At 33.2% G+C, this 13,102-nt stretch overlaps 4 protein-coding genes across 4 annotated transcripts; 1 reads left to right on the top strand and 3 right to left on the bottom strand.

Moving 5' to 3' along the window:
- Nucleotides 1–2,257: 2,257 nt before the first annotated feature.
- On the bottom strand, nt 2,258–3,082 carry Tsp_09587 (conserved hypothetical protein). Its single transcript, XM_003374195.1, has 5 exons — nt 3,027–3,082; nt 2,856–2,970; nt 2,650–2,818; nt 2,505–2,581; nt 2,258–2,329 (listed from the first exon to the last, which is right to left on the bottom strand). The coding sequence occupies exons 1-5, from the start codon at nt 3,080–3,082 to the stop codon at nt 2,258–2,260; spliced, it is 489 nt and encodes a 162-aa protein (XP_003374243.1).
- A 594-nt stretch (nt 3,083–3,676) lies between these two features.
- Tsp_09588 (hypothetical protein) lies at nt 3,677–4,783 on the bottom strand. The gene is made up of 2 exons (XM_003374194.1): nt 4,603–4,783; nt 3,677–4,182 (listed from the first exon to the last, which is right to left on the bottom strand). Exons 1-2 carry the CDS (start codon nt 4,781–4,783, stop codon nt 3,677–3,679), a joined length of 687 nt encoding a protein of 228 aa, XP_003374242.1.
- Nucleotides 4,784–5,407: 624 nt separating this feature from the next.
- On the top strand, nt 5,408–7,017 carry Tsp_09589 (HD domain-containing protein 2). Its single transcript, XM_003374193.1, has 3 exons — nt 5,408–5,444; nt 6,376–6,687; nt 6,743–7,017. The coding sequence occupies exons 1-3, from the start codon at nt 5,408–5,410 to the stop codon at nt 7,015–7,017; spliced, it is 624 nt and encodes a 207-aa protein (XP_003374241.1).
- Nucleotides 7,018–8,340: 1,323 nt separating this feature from the next.
- Nucleotides 8,341–11,022, bottom strand: Tsp_09590 (putative protein TFG). Its single transcript, XM_003374192.1, has 9 exons — nt 11,008–11,022; nt 10,455–10,612; nt 9,770–9,981; nt 9,631–9,714; nt 9,455–9,577; nt 9,231–9,383; nt 9,028–9,156; nt 8,731–8,967; nt 8,341–8,660 (listed from the first exon to the last, which is right to left on the bottom strand). The coding sequence occupies exons 1-9, from the start codon at nt 11,020–11,022 to the stop codon at nt 8,341–8,343; spliced, it is 1,431 nt and encodes a 476-aa protein (XP_003374240.1).
- Between the last annotated feature and the right edge of the window lie 2,080 nt (nt 11,023–13,102).

The following is a 13,102-nucleotide window of genomic DNA, read 5'->3' as shown; positions in this document are numbered from 1 at the left end:
TGATTATACCTACATAAACGGGCAAATTTAACCCGAAATTGATCTAGGAATTATGTCAGTTGTCGTAACGAAAATATCGAGAATACTATTTTTTATTACTCATTACACACATAAACTATTCATACAATTATCTTTTTTACAATAGTCCCAAAATTTTGTTCAAGACGCGAGTTTCCAAAGTGATGTTGTAAAACCTTTAGTAAGTCTCCAGAAACATTTTCTTCTCTCCTCCATAACCAATTCCATCGTATGCCTTTCTTACAATGTTGTGAATTTGTTTTATTGCTGTGATCATTTTGAAATCATCGACGGTCCGCTTACAAATCAAATTCACTTCATCACCAATTCGTAAAACTTCATAACGATGACGAAGATTGTTATCTTCAACTGACCTGGGCCAAATTGCTTCGATTAGCAAAATGCTTTCAATAATTCCATTTTTAGCCACAACAGAAAGTATGATATTGTTTGATCTTTTCTTCCGCATCACTTGGAAAAATTCCTCCTTAGAAAGAGTTGCACTGTCTGTGTTGAGTGTCTTGTAATACCATGATCAGACAGTCAACATCGCCCCTAATAGCAACGTTGCAGAGCAATCATATTGGGCACAGTACTTCTTTTTCATCCCATGCAGAGATTTAGCATGCAGAGGAAAGTCCTGATACCACCCACAATCGGTTGAGGGATGTGTGAGCAACGAAAATTTTGATTGTTTGATCTTTTCTTCCGCTTCACTTGGAAAAATTCCTCCTTAGAAAGAGTTGTACTGTCCGCGTAGGGTGTATTGTAATACCTTGCGTGATCATGATCAGACAGTCAACTTCGCCCGTAGTAACAGCGTGGCAGAGCAATCATACTGGGCACAGTACTTCTTTTTCATCCCATGCAGAGACTTAGCATGCAGAGGAAGGTCCTGATACCACCCACAATCGGTTGAGGGATGTGTGAGCAACAAAAATTTAGAGCCGTGAGTTGTTCGTAACGACGTCATTGATGAAGACGTGTATCAAGTATACCACATTGTGTTGGATATGCGGGATCGGCAGTTTCGGAATAGTTTCAAAGTGAAACTGATGCAATATAATTGTTGATGATTTATAACAGACGTATGAAACGCATTGATATTTTTGTTATCTGTCATCAATTTCATCATAGGCGTAAACTAACAGAAACCGTGGAGTCCATGGCTGGCAATGATTTCAGCGGTCTATCCGTCCGTTTTAAGCTGATAACCAGCCATAACAACTGTTGATACTCGGGGTGAATGAAGAAACAGCAAACTTTCTCGAAAGTTTACTTTAGATGGATGCAGCCCGCTGTCTACTCATTAATATCGAGTCCAGCTTCTTTCAGTCAGTTCTTCTGGAAGTTTGATTTCCCTTGCCATAGACAATGGAAGGATCTAGAAAATTAAAAACCAACAAGTGTTAAAATAAAAATCTGAAATGAATGAATGAACGAATGAATAAATAATAAATGAAAACATTACCAACATTTATCCCAATAAAACAACACTTGTTAACGTTGATAAATGAGATTTCAGTTGCTTTCCAGGTTTCAAAATTGAATCAAACATGAAGCTCCAACATCAAACGACTCTAATGTTAATTGATGTTGGAATACAGTTTTTTCTGAGAAAGAAAAACTTATGAACTTCGATCTCGTCTTCGGTGAAATCAAAGTGATTCCTCACATTTCTTCGTACTGTACATCTATAAACAAAATGCAAACAATAATAATAAATCTCTAAAATCAAAAATTGAAACTGAATTGCTATAAGCAAATTTTCCCCTGGAAAATTTACACGGAAAATAGAAAATTAATTTACTTTGGGAAAACAGGTTGAAAGAAATGGAAATATTAAACATAATTCCATATTTCAAATTCTTGCTTCACGTTCATAACTGCGCCGATTTGTGTGTGCGCAGCATTTGATCAAAATCAATTATTTTCCCATCAGTAGTTCTGACATGACGTCATTCTGAATTTTGACCACAACCTCCAACAAACAGATGTGCTTTGAGACTGCAAGCTATGATGTTCCTTTCGTCTTCACCGTTATTTCAACTTTTTTGTCGTCTTTATTCCAATTCGGCTACGACGTTATCTTTGTAGAACCCACTTTCACTTCACTTCATGGATGCTACCAAAATTGCAACTTGTCTTCTACGTTCTGTCGCTCATACGCTTTATTTATAATTCAGCCTATCATACGCTCTGAAATTATATTTCCAAACCTTAATGCCTTGATAATTTACTAAACAGCACCGTCACACACCAGTGAATGTGTTGGTCCATTAGCTGTGTAGTAAAGACATAGCTTTACAGTCTATTAAAGTTTTCAGGTATTAATCATGTAACGGTAAGTAACTATGAACAAATAAAAATATTTTTTAAATTCCAGTAATATGCAACTTATTTTCAATTTTATTAACAAGACAAAACTGTACTACAACGCATTTAAATATATGGGCATTTTTATTGTAGACATGCTTCTAAATTACTGTAGCGTACAGAAGGCCTTCGTTACTACTGATGTTCAGGTTCTTCTGGCGAATCGAGCGGTGGATTAAATCCCCGTCTAGAAGAATATAGATATAGAGTAAACGAAAAAACAGATTTTTGGATGAAAATTTTATTATGATAAACCAACACAACAAAATCGATCGACCACCCAATAGTTCTTGATGCAGAGTATTTCTTTTTGCAACCATTCTACTGACCAGTGCTCTGCGCACTTAACAAACAAACAACTCTTCTCTGAATGCCGTTTACAGCAGATGCATATAGGTGTCTCGCGCAGCCACTTTCTTTGTTCCTTCAATCAATTTTTCGAACTTTCTTTCAACATTTACGGTGTTGTTGCCGATTTTCGCCCACGCGCTTAACGGGCTGTAGCAGATGGAGCTTACTTGCTTCCCACGCGGCTTCACGTTCCCATCTAGCAGTTTTGCTGCTAATCTATCACGGCTGTCAAATTCTAATCAGCGAGTACGTGAGCCATGTTATGAAGAAGCTGATCTAACCTGAAGCGCCAGCGCAAACACGCCTTTCCCATGGCGTGGTACAATCCCCCTTCCATTTTATTTCATATTTGCACATATTATTTTATAATGTATGGAATTTATAAATAGCTAAGTTAAAGAACAACAGGATATGGACAATTTTTGTATGGAATGATGGTTGTTTTAGAAACAGAAATTCGTTCACTGTGAAAATTATGACAATTAGTTATGAGATTATTTCGAATATTTGTTTCATTTGTCCGAAAATGTTAAATACGTTTAAAGTGAATAAAATACATTTATCACTTCATAAAAATCATGATCAGATTTGAAATTATCATTTTCCAAAAGATCTGGGGATGAAATGGAAAAATCTCAGAAAAATTAAGTTCCGAAATGTTAGGAATATTGCATAAATGCGTGCATTCAAAAACAGAACGTTGAATATAATTCACGCGACGTTTCAATTACTTGAAAATAACCCACCATACTTAAAAAAGACGATGTATTTGCATACACAATTTGCATAATAAATTGATGGAGTGAAGTGTCAACTTTAGCTTTCTTTAATGCTAATTTTGTGGTTGATTTCATTTGAACAGCCATTTCTGCTTTGACATAAAGCAAGTGTAAAAATTCTATACTCCAAAAATTAACAATTCAGCTTCGTTTCATATTCCAAAAGTGGTGATCCAGTCATGAACTGCTTCCAAATATTCCCTTTGTAGGTTGTATGTCGGATACAAGTCCATTGATTGAGTTGGTTTTTTGATCGTCGATTTTTGCGTGTGATTATTTTTCCATAAAAACTGGCTGATATTATCCACTTCTGTGCTTGTCTTTGATGAAGCAGACGCATTCGGTGTGCATTTATTTTTTGACAAAATTTCCATCATTATTGAGGCAATGCATTCAGGAGCAGTGATAACAATGTTCAGTTTTCTAATTATCGAGGTCCCTCGATTAGAGATGATCTGTTTTGCAGCCCACCAAGTGTTATCAGATTTAATTAAATCGACTTGCTGCTTTTCGTTAATAGTTACTGCCCAGATTTCTTCCGTGCTAGCTAGCAGCTCAATGCTAACTCTATTATCATCAGCATCAATTCTGTGTACAGTATTCACTGTGTGCAGTGTTTCTGAGCAATCTTTGTCACATCCACCAATGCAGTAGTACGCTGGAAAATTTTCAGTTTTTTTAAGATCTTACTGATCTGTACAATGTAGTCATTGTTGAACTTCGACGTACGCAGTTGTAAGGTGAACAACAACAATTTTCTTCTGCGGTGGGCGATTGCAGTGTTTGCTTAGTTTCGTCACATTTTCGTCAAATCATATAGCGCCTGCGGATAGCCACCGTTGCTGGAGTAGTAGCAGCGCGTATGCTGACGAGTATCATCATTTTATTTAGTTTCCAATTAAAAGATTGTTCATCATTTTTGGAATTTGCATTTCAAATGTTCTGCATAAGAAGACAACAGAAATCATGCTCAGCTTGATGAAAAGCTTCAATTTGACTGTTCGTAGCCAGTTTTAATTGAATTTAATTCTTGTCTTTAATTTTGTTGCTCAGCTGTTAGCATTTGCAGGAAACGAACCACTAATAAAGCTAAATAACAGGACATAATAATCTTGAAGTAGTATAATATTTGTAAAATAAAATGCACAGCTACAGAGCGTTTTGTTCAGCATACAGGGCAGCAGTATTGCTGAGAACGCCTGTGACGAACTGACTTTTTCCTGTCTGATGTTGTTTACACGAAATCGGTGATAGCTCATCTGTTCACTTGGAGCGGTTGAATGATTGATAACAATTTTCTTTTCCAGCAATTAATGTTTCAGTTGCTTCTGGCGATATGTACATGGACGCGTAAAATATACGACATAAATAGTGGTGTTTTATGGATAAATATAATAAACAAACTGAGTTGTTATTAATTTTGCCATGTTAATCGCAAAATAATTCACATGACATTGAAAATATTTATGATTCAGCTAATAAGATTTATCTAGTGCTTTTGTTGCGCAATGTAGTTGCATTTAAGTTGAAAGAAGTAAACGCATAAATTTATATATTCGTATGAGTACAAAAGGTGTACAAAAGTGAAAAACTTCCAGAAACATAGCAATTCTTATTAGCATTGGCAATTACGATTCTAGTATTAAAATGAAACGCATCTTTCTTGTTTCATTAATAAGAGTTTTTTGCACAATGTTTCATCCTCAACAAATATTTACAAATTTGTTTTATAAAAATTCGATCACTAACTAGAAAAAGCAGAAATTGTCCATTTTGCATGAATAGCAAATATATTACTGATCAAATTTTAACATCGATTATGATAAGATAGGATAAGATTGTAAATGAGGTGCTCATTTTTTAAAATGTTTTAATATAAAAAGATGTTACCAATGGAATGCTGCGTCCGTGCTCAGTGCAGTTTTATTTCCATATTTACACAAAATAATACAGTAGCGTGATAATCAAGAACCATAATGTGATGTGTTCATGCTTGCACATCACATATAAAAGCAGCTTCATTTCCATTTGCCAGTAATAATAAGTAAACTATTCAAATAGATTAAAAATTGTCATATGCATATGCAAAATTCAATTCAAAATTTTTTTCACATTTATTGCAATATTTACACAACAGTTTCTGTTTATTATAATTACGAATGCAATTTCAGGTGCAAAACTTTTCATGCTTTACTGGTATAATTTTTAAGATATACTTTGCAAATTTGTGATGCTTTGTTCTGCATACCCTGGATAATAATTCTTCGTCTGCTCAGTATAGCAGTCAAATTTGTTCTCAGTTTTCATTATTTTATAATATAAAACATATTCACAAAATAAAAAATATTCACAAGAACAATCATGATATTTTAATAAGAAATTCAATTTTCATCTTCACTTTCAAAACTTACTAAATATTTAGACAAGTGATTCCTGCTTGAATTTTAATGGCATGCAACAAGAAAATCTGTGATTATCTAAAAAAATTTTTTTGAATGTCAGTCTTGCAATTACTTGAATGAAATGCTTTCATAAATTTTATTTTCTTCTTTCTGTTTCAGCAAATTAAAGTAATTTCACAAAACAATTTAACAATGCTAATAACACTTGCTTTTCAGTACAGTGTATTATGGGTTATGATTGAACAGAAAGGGTTTAATATAGAAATTGTACTGATTATTGAATTTTTATTATTTCTAAATTACTTTAATGGGGGTTTTTCAATCTTTTCCAAGAAATAGATGTAATTAAATTGTGATTGATTTCATAATTAGCAAAGCTTTTTTCAATTTTACTTTTATTGTATCTGAATTTAAAACTGAAAATAATTTTTCGTTTTAAATGTTCTAAGATATGGGCATGGAAGATGTTGTGGAATTTTGCAAGCTGGTAGGTCATTTGAAACACCTACCACGTACTGGCTGGCTGTATAAGGGTATTGAAAATCCGGAAACTGTAGCAGCTCATATGTATCGAATGGCAGTGCTTACGTTTTTTCTACAACATGAAGATTTAGACACGTCACGTTGCATGAAAATGGCTCTGGTGCACGATTTGGGTGAAAGCATCATCGGTGATATAACCCCTTTTGATAACATTTCTGCTGAAGAGAAGCAGAAAAGAGAAGAAGATGCAATGAAGAAAATTGCATCTCTTTTACCAGGTGCAGGCTTGAAGTGGTTTACAGTTTGTTGATTTTGTTAACATTCTTCTTTTAGCTGGCCGCGGTGAAGAAGTGCTGCAGCTTTTTCAAGAATATGAAGAAGGCAAGACGGCCGTGGCCAAATTCGTCAAAGATTTGGATAAATTCGATATGATCATGCAAGCATTTGAATATGAAATGTCAACAAGCAGACAAGGACAACTGGAAGAATTTTTTCACAGCAGCACATTTAGAACTGAAACTATTGCTGAATGGGCCAGTCGAGTGAAAGCTTTGCGCAATGAAAATTGTTCAAATGTGCCCAAACCTTCCTCAAACAGCACCTCTTAAGAAACGGAAGTAGTGCTTCCACTCACCATGTCGTCAGTGAATAATAATATTTCAGTAGTAAATGATTTTACTTTCAATCTTGTTTCGTTTTCATGACGCGTATGCCACTAGTGCTCATAAATTACATTTGTTGTTTGACTTTTCTTATTATTCAAATTACTAGCATCAGAGTGATTATTGTGGATTCTTTTTTCACAAATCACTCTGAGAATGCAAACAACAAAAGGTGCGAGTTCGTTTCAAACAATTGGAAGTCATATATCAATATCAACTAGCATGCAAATTATTATTGATCGCAATGACGATATTATACAAATGTGCAACAGAAACGACAGTGGTCTTTTATATATTACATTTACGCAATTTACGCAGACATTAAATTTGTAATGCCTCTGTGTAGATATTTCTAGTTCTTTTTATACATTCAAATATTCTAATAATTTCTTTTCCACAGGGTGATGTTTACTTAGTATAAAGTGCTCTGAACGTTCGTCAAATTAATAAAATTCTTAACGCATCATCATAAGGAAATAATAGGTTTTGAAATGTGAAAATTGTGCATGCAGATTTTGAAATGGAACATTATATGCACGAAGTGCTTAACCCTTTTACTTTCATGTTTCACATTTCAAAGTTTAATTAACACTTGAAAATCTACAGTAAAACTACCATATATGTATATATATACTGTTTTTAAAAATGAGTTGTTACCTTTATTATTAGTAGTATTTCAAATGAATTATTGTTTAATGCATTCAATTCATTAATTAACTGGATGAGCAGTAATCGTTAAATTAATGAAAATGATTACTTTCCGTATTGCTCAAGTATTTTCTTCCTTTGCGCGTGCATTTTAAAAATCAATTCTTTTAACAAGCAGAGGCGCAAGGAGAGTAATTATTTTTAAAACAGAAATGTCTACACCTCTACTCACTGCAGGCCAAAAAATTTGACCATGTCACGTGATTATCATATTTAACAATATTTCGAATAACACTATTCCAAATAAAGTAAAACAAGCAGTTCAAATAATTATTCACTCAAAAAAAGCAATTGTTCTCTTTTTAATTAAAACAAATCCCAACACCAAATATTCGGATACAGATACATATTTTGATGAATCCAATTTAATCACAGTTTCTATCATCATTCTGAAGAAAAAAGTATATAATTCCTCAAAAAGCTGATGTCAATTATTACTTAAAAAACACCATCGACCTTAGAATAAAATATTACGCTTAGAAAATTTATATTACTGCTTAAATTTTTTCGCAATTAAAAACCATCACTACATCATCATCTCAGTTATGTTGCCTTCATTTTTCAATTATTTTGTTGTTGTTGTTGCTGCTGCTGCTGCTGCTGACCGGCCATAAATGTTGGCTGGATGTAAGACTGCTGCATCCCTTGTGTTGTACGTGCAAACGGATTCACACCAGGTGGAACGCTGCGATACATCTGCGGTGGAATCGGAGGCATTCCAGGCGCATGTTGATCAGCCTGCGGTGGTAGCATTCCAACTCCTGCCATCTGCTGCTGCTGTTGAGTAGGTGGTGGTGGTGGTGGTGGTTGCTGCTGTGGCTGAATAGCTGGACTGTAATCATGACGAATACTTTTCTGCAGATACGGAGCCGCATAGCCAGCTTAATTTTGAAAACAAATTCAAATTTCTTCCAAATTAAAACGATTATTTTTATAATAGAAAGTTGTTACTGTTCATCGGATGAAGATGGGATTGCTGAATTCCATGCTCAGTGTTTGCATTTAATGGACGCGCTACCATCTGTCCAGGCACTGCCTGTGTAGGTGGCTGCTGACCACTTACGTAACCGATCGTACTAAGCTGAGAATGGAACATCTGATCTCTAGGATTCGGTTGAAAACTCAGGTGTCCTGCTGGTTGAGTTGCCGTCGGAAGAGTGTGCATTTCGGCTCCACGCATTGCTTCCGCTATTCCATTGAAAAAATAATTATAATTATAATAAAAAACAAATACTCTTAACAATCTACCAGTAGAATGAAACTGCTGTTGAGCAGGATGCACCACCTGCTGAACGGATGGTTGAATCGTCGCAACGCTGTCTTTGATGGCATAAATTGCCGCCTGCGCAGGCAACTGATTTGGTGTGTTTGAGCGCGCTTAAAATGAAATCATAAAACAAAAAAAACATGTGATGTCGCTATTGTTTCCTGCTTACAAGGCGTCAAGCTACCCCCGTCGTGTGCTTTTGTGAGCTGCTCACACACTTCTTCAACTTTGCATCCTCCGTGCTGGAGTGGATCGAACTCCATACCTTGCTTTGACAATTCAACACTACTGGTATCTTCACCAACAACAGGCTGAGAGTCAGTTTGCGAAGAAACACCTATATTTATTATTTATAAGAAAAATCATTCAAAATAAAGAAATACAAATTATTCTGATACGCACTTCTACCGGAGCTCGTAAACAAGCTGCGTCGTTCTATCTTTTCAAGTATATCAATAGCCGAATCTCTTATAATCTCCAAGCTACGAATAACCTCACTGGCTGCATCGCTTTTTATTTCAGTCGATGTGACTAAAATATAAATTAATAAGAAAAGAAAAAGCAATCATCCAAAGCAAGCAAACCCAGCAACGTAAGGCGGAGAACACGATGGCATTGAATAGCAAATGCCAGGTCAGAACTGTCCAGTATTGTTACCAGATCTCCATCTAAAAACAAGAATTAAGACAATTTTTTTAATTCACGTAATCTGAAAAGAATTACCATCATCGAGATATTTTACTGTGACATCATCGGTGGCGCTCAATTTGTCTTTGAAGACGCGTTGCATCATCAAAACAAGCTCGTCGTAAGTGATGTCATCGTTCTGAATTGGTATTTTTCGAATGTCATCACCGAGTTTTACTTTAATGATCAACGTTTTCGAATAATCCACACCATAAGGAGTTTTCAAACTATCTGACACCATTCTGACGCTTAAAAATCAAAGTAAATTCATTCTGTACAATCGATCTTATAAAAATGAAAAAAGTAAACAAACGGAAGAAAAAGCGACTGACATGCGGTAAGCTTTGTTATTAACAAAAAATTTAGTGAACACCTTCTAATATTAAATAAAGTCAATAACTGAACAATTTGAACAATTGAAATTACAAAAAATGCAGTTAAAATGCTTAAAATAGAATATTAAAGTAATCACAGATTACAAAAAAACCATAACAAACCATAAACAAAACGTCAATAAGCAATGGAAAGTTTGCGTAATTTCAAAATAGAACAATGACACGCGTGCTGAAGGTTCAAAATCAAAATTCAACAGCTTTAAACGTTCAGAAGTAGTTATCAAAAGAAAAAAACACACGAATGATACAAGAAATTATTCGTTAATGATTACTAAAATAATAGATAATAGTAAATTATTTCTACTTTAATATAATAAATAAATTACTTACTCTTGTTTTCTGAAAAATGACACGCTGATAAAAGGAATTCGGAAAGCAGACGAATTAGAAAGACGTCAACGTAACAACGAATGCCAATTGACCACGACTGCCGGTACCAACTAGCTACAGTATTCTCGCTTGCACGTGCATTACAGTAATTACTCTGTAAAATAAAGTATTTAATTAAAAAAAAATAAATATTTCAAAATGCCTATAAAACACTTTAAAATACATTTATATAAAACACAATCATGTTAATATCAATAATTTTATCTGTCTCAAATATTTTAAAACATAATGCAATGATTTCTGAGTAACTTTTGTAGTTTAAAAAAATAAGGTTCTAAAAATTATATTTTTTAATTTGAAGTAAACATCATAAATTAGATTGTAATGAACATGAAATTTTTTCCATTCCGTATACCGAGTACAATTTGTTCCCATGCCGGAAATTTTTTCCAAGACTTCAACAACTGTAGAAAGGATTTTATTTTGAAATTTAGTTATTATTATATCTTGTTTTTTAAGATGATTTTCAGGTCATCGACATGAAAATACTTCATATTTGTACATATATATTTTTCAGACATTTACTGGCTAAATCAGTCAAAATATTTCAAAGTTTTTTTAATTTGAAAAGATTTTTTTATAATTTCATTTTATTTTATAACTTTAAAAATTGTTTTTCAATTTAAAAAGTTAATAGTTTATAAGTAATTTTATTATTTTTTGTTTCATTTATACTGGATTTTTTAAGTACTTCATTTTCCAGCTATTTTTTGCTTGAAGAGTAATTTTAAAGAAGCGAATTGAGTAAATTTTTCCCCCAATCAAATCGGTGGAAAGTTATGCTTGCTGTTAGACACGATACATTTATGAATTTCATACTTTCTTAAAATAGCAATTAATGTATTTGTTTTGAAAATTAAATGTGTGAAATGTTCCATGCAGACCGCCAATTGGCTTGTTTGGTTTAACATGAAATACAGTGTTGAATAATTCATTAAATTGAGATTTTTGACAATCAGTTACCTTAGAACACGCAAAAATTAAATAATGAATTTAATATTTTTTTGCGTTATGTTATTTTATGTTTGGGGTTTACTTAATTATTTGTGCGCATTGGCATTTTCATAAAACAGAATGACGTGATGTAGGCGCCAAGTGGAATGTTACACTTCATGTCTTTTCGAAAATGTTCAGAAATTCGTAAATACAATCATCAGCTGTAGTATGAGATGAGAGCTGACAGCTGTGAATGTTGAAAATGAAATGGTTGTATGAATGATCATTAATAAAGAGGGGTTAAAATTATTATCGTTCGCCTATCTTTGTTTTTCCTTGGAGAATTTCAGCAATGAAACCTTTTTATATTACGTTTATTTACGTAAAAGGTAAAATTTCAATCACAAGAGATGAGCAAATTTAGAATATTAAAATCAATTGCACTGTTTTGGAAAATATTTCTATAGCAATGAGCAGCATAACCGGCGTAACCTTTTACTTTGTTCAAGAACTATGTATTTTATAAAAATGTAACAAAATTACGAGCAAACAAATGCCAGCAACTGACGCTAAATATAAATGAATGGCATCATTTTCCAAGAAAGATAAAAATGCATATATGATATAAATATGCATTGAGAAAAGAAGAATTATAAAAGTAAATTTGTATAACAGTTGCTGACTAGTAGAAAATGAATGTTGCTAACTGTTTGAGCAGCTTTGTCTTAAACAGATACAGTTTCAGAATTTGAAAATTGATTTTAAAACGTTATTAAGCTTCGTAAATTATAATTAAAAGTAATGATTTAAAAATGAGATTAAAATTTTCACTTCCAGTGGCTCACATGGATTGTTCAAGAGTGACTAAATTGTGCGTTGAAATTCTGCCATCCGTTTTTCTTACATCCCCTGAACATATCGCTTACAGATATACTTTTTTTTGTTTCATTTCTTTTCCAAATTTGCATAGTTATGCATTTCAAAATTATTTTCAGCCAGTTTAACTGCTTGCTTTAAACATTTTGCTCCCCTTTTTGTTTGTTTGTTTGTTTTTCTTTTTCGGGTTCATTTAATGATATAAAATTAAATTTTAAACAAATTTTTATTTATTTCTCGACTGCTTTTCAGCTCCACATCTGAAACTAACCAATTTATTTAAATAACAATTACAAAAGTAAGCATTACATAAGTGAAAATCAGGTACAAATAAATTGGCGGTAGTGGTTGCAAACAAATCAGTACTGACCAATTTAAGATTTCCATGAGTTTTTTGTGTCAAATTTAATAAAATTTTTGCCTTATATAGCATAATATAATGTTTTTATATCTCGATCATTACGGCTTATATAACCCTGAGAATTATGCTATGAATACTTATTTTTATTTTTTTGCTCGCATTAAATTCCACATGCACACATATAGCTGCACTTTCAAGTACTGTTAGATATGTGTTCAAATATGCTAATTATGATAATTAATTCTTATTGACGTCTTCAACCAATAATCATAATAATCTTAAACCAATCACTAATCAATCTTAACCAATAACCCAAATTATACGTATATTAAACTTGGGTTTGGTCCCACTTGGGCTCAATTTTATTCCCATTCGGTCCCACTTTTCATTTATTGGTCGTTGTACTCGCTA

This window comes from Trichinella spiralis (genome assembly GCF_000181795.1).
Source record: "Trichinella spiralis strain ISS 195 chromosome Unknown Scfld6, whole genome shotgun sequence".
In the NCBI taxonomy this organism is placed as follows: domain Eukaryota; kingdom Metazoa; phylum Nematoda; class Enoplea; order Trichinellida; family Trichinellidae; genus Trichinella; species Trichinella spiralis.
Note: the sequence above shows the minus strand (reverse complement) of the source record. Positions and strands in the feature narration are given on the sequence as shown.

What these genes read in the sequence shown, in the direction of transcription:
- Tsp_09588 (XM_003374194.1), bottom strand. Translation starts at nt 4,783, where the DNA reads ATGAGCTATCACCGATTTCGTGTAAACAACATCAGACAGGAAAAAGTC. An exon ending in GTTATTTAGCTTTATTAGTG is followed by an intron (nt 4,183 to 4,602) that starts GTTCGTTTCCTG and finishes AAAATTTTCCAG; the next exon opens with CGTACTACTGCATTGGTGGA.
- Tsp_09589 (XM_003374193.1), top strand. Translation starts at nt 5,408, where the DNA reads ATGTTACCAATGGAATGCTGCGTCCGTGCTCAGTGCA. An exon ending in CTGCGTCCGTGCTCAGTGCA is followed by an intron (nt 5,445 to 6,375) that starts GTTTTATTTCCA and finishes AAATGTTCTAAG; the next exon opens with ATATGGGCATGGAAGATGTT. An exon ending in AATTGCATCTCTTTTACCAG is followed by an intron (nt 6,688 to 6,742) that starts GTGCAGGCTTGA and finishes TTCTTCTTTTAG; the next exon opens with CTGGCCGCGGTGAAGAAGTG.
- Tsp_09590 (XM_003374192.1), bottom strand. An exon ending in TCTCCGCCTTACGTTGCTGG is followed by an intron (nt 9,578 to 9,630) that starts GTTTGCTTGCTT and finishes TTTATATTTTAG; the next exon opens with TCACATCGACTGAAATAAAA. An exon ending in ACAGCAGTTTCATTCTACTG is followed by an intron (nt 8,968 to 9,027) that starts GTAGATTGTTAA and finishes TCAATGGAATAG; the next exon opens with CGGAAGCAATGCGTGGAGCC.
- Tsp_09587 (XM_003374195.1), bottom strand. Translation starts at nt 3,082, where the DNA reads ATGGAAGGGGGATTGTACCACGCCATGGGAAAGGCGTGTTTGCGCTGG. An exon ending in TGTTTGCGCTGGCGCTTCAG is followed by an intron (nt 2,971 to 3,026) that starts GTTAGATCAGCT and finishes AGAATTTGACAG; the next exon opens with CCGTGATAGATTAGCAGCAA. An exon ending in CGAAAATCGGCAACAACACC is followed by an intron (nt 2,819 to 2,855) that starts GTAAATGTTGAA and finishes AATTGATTGAAG; the next exon opens with GAACAAAGAAAGTGGCTGCG.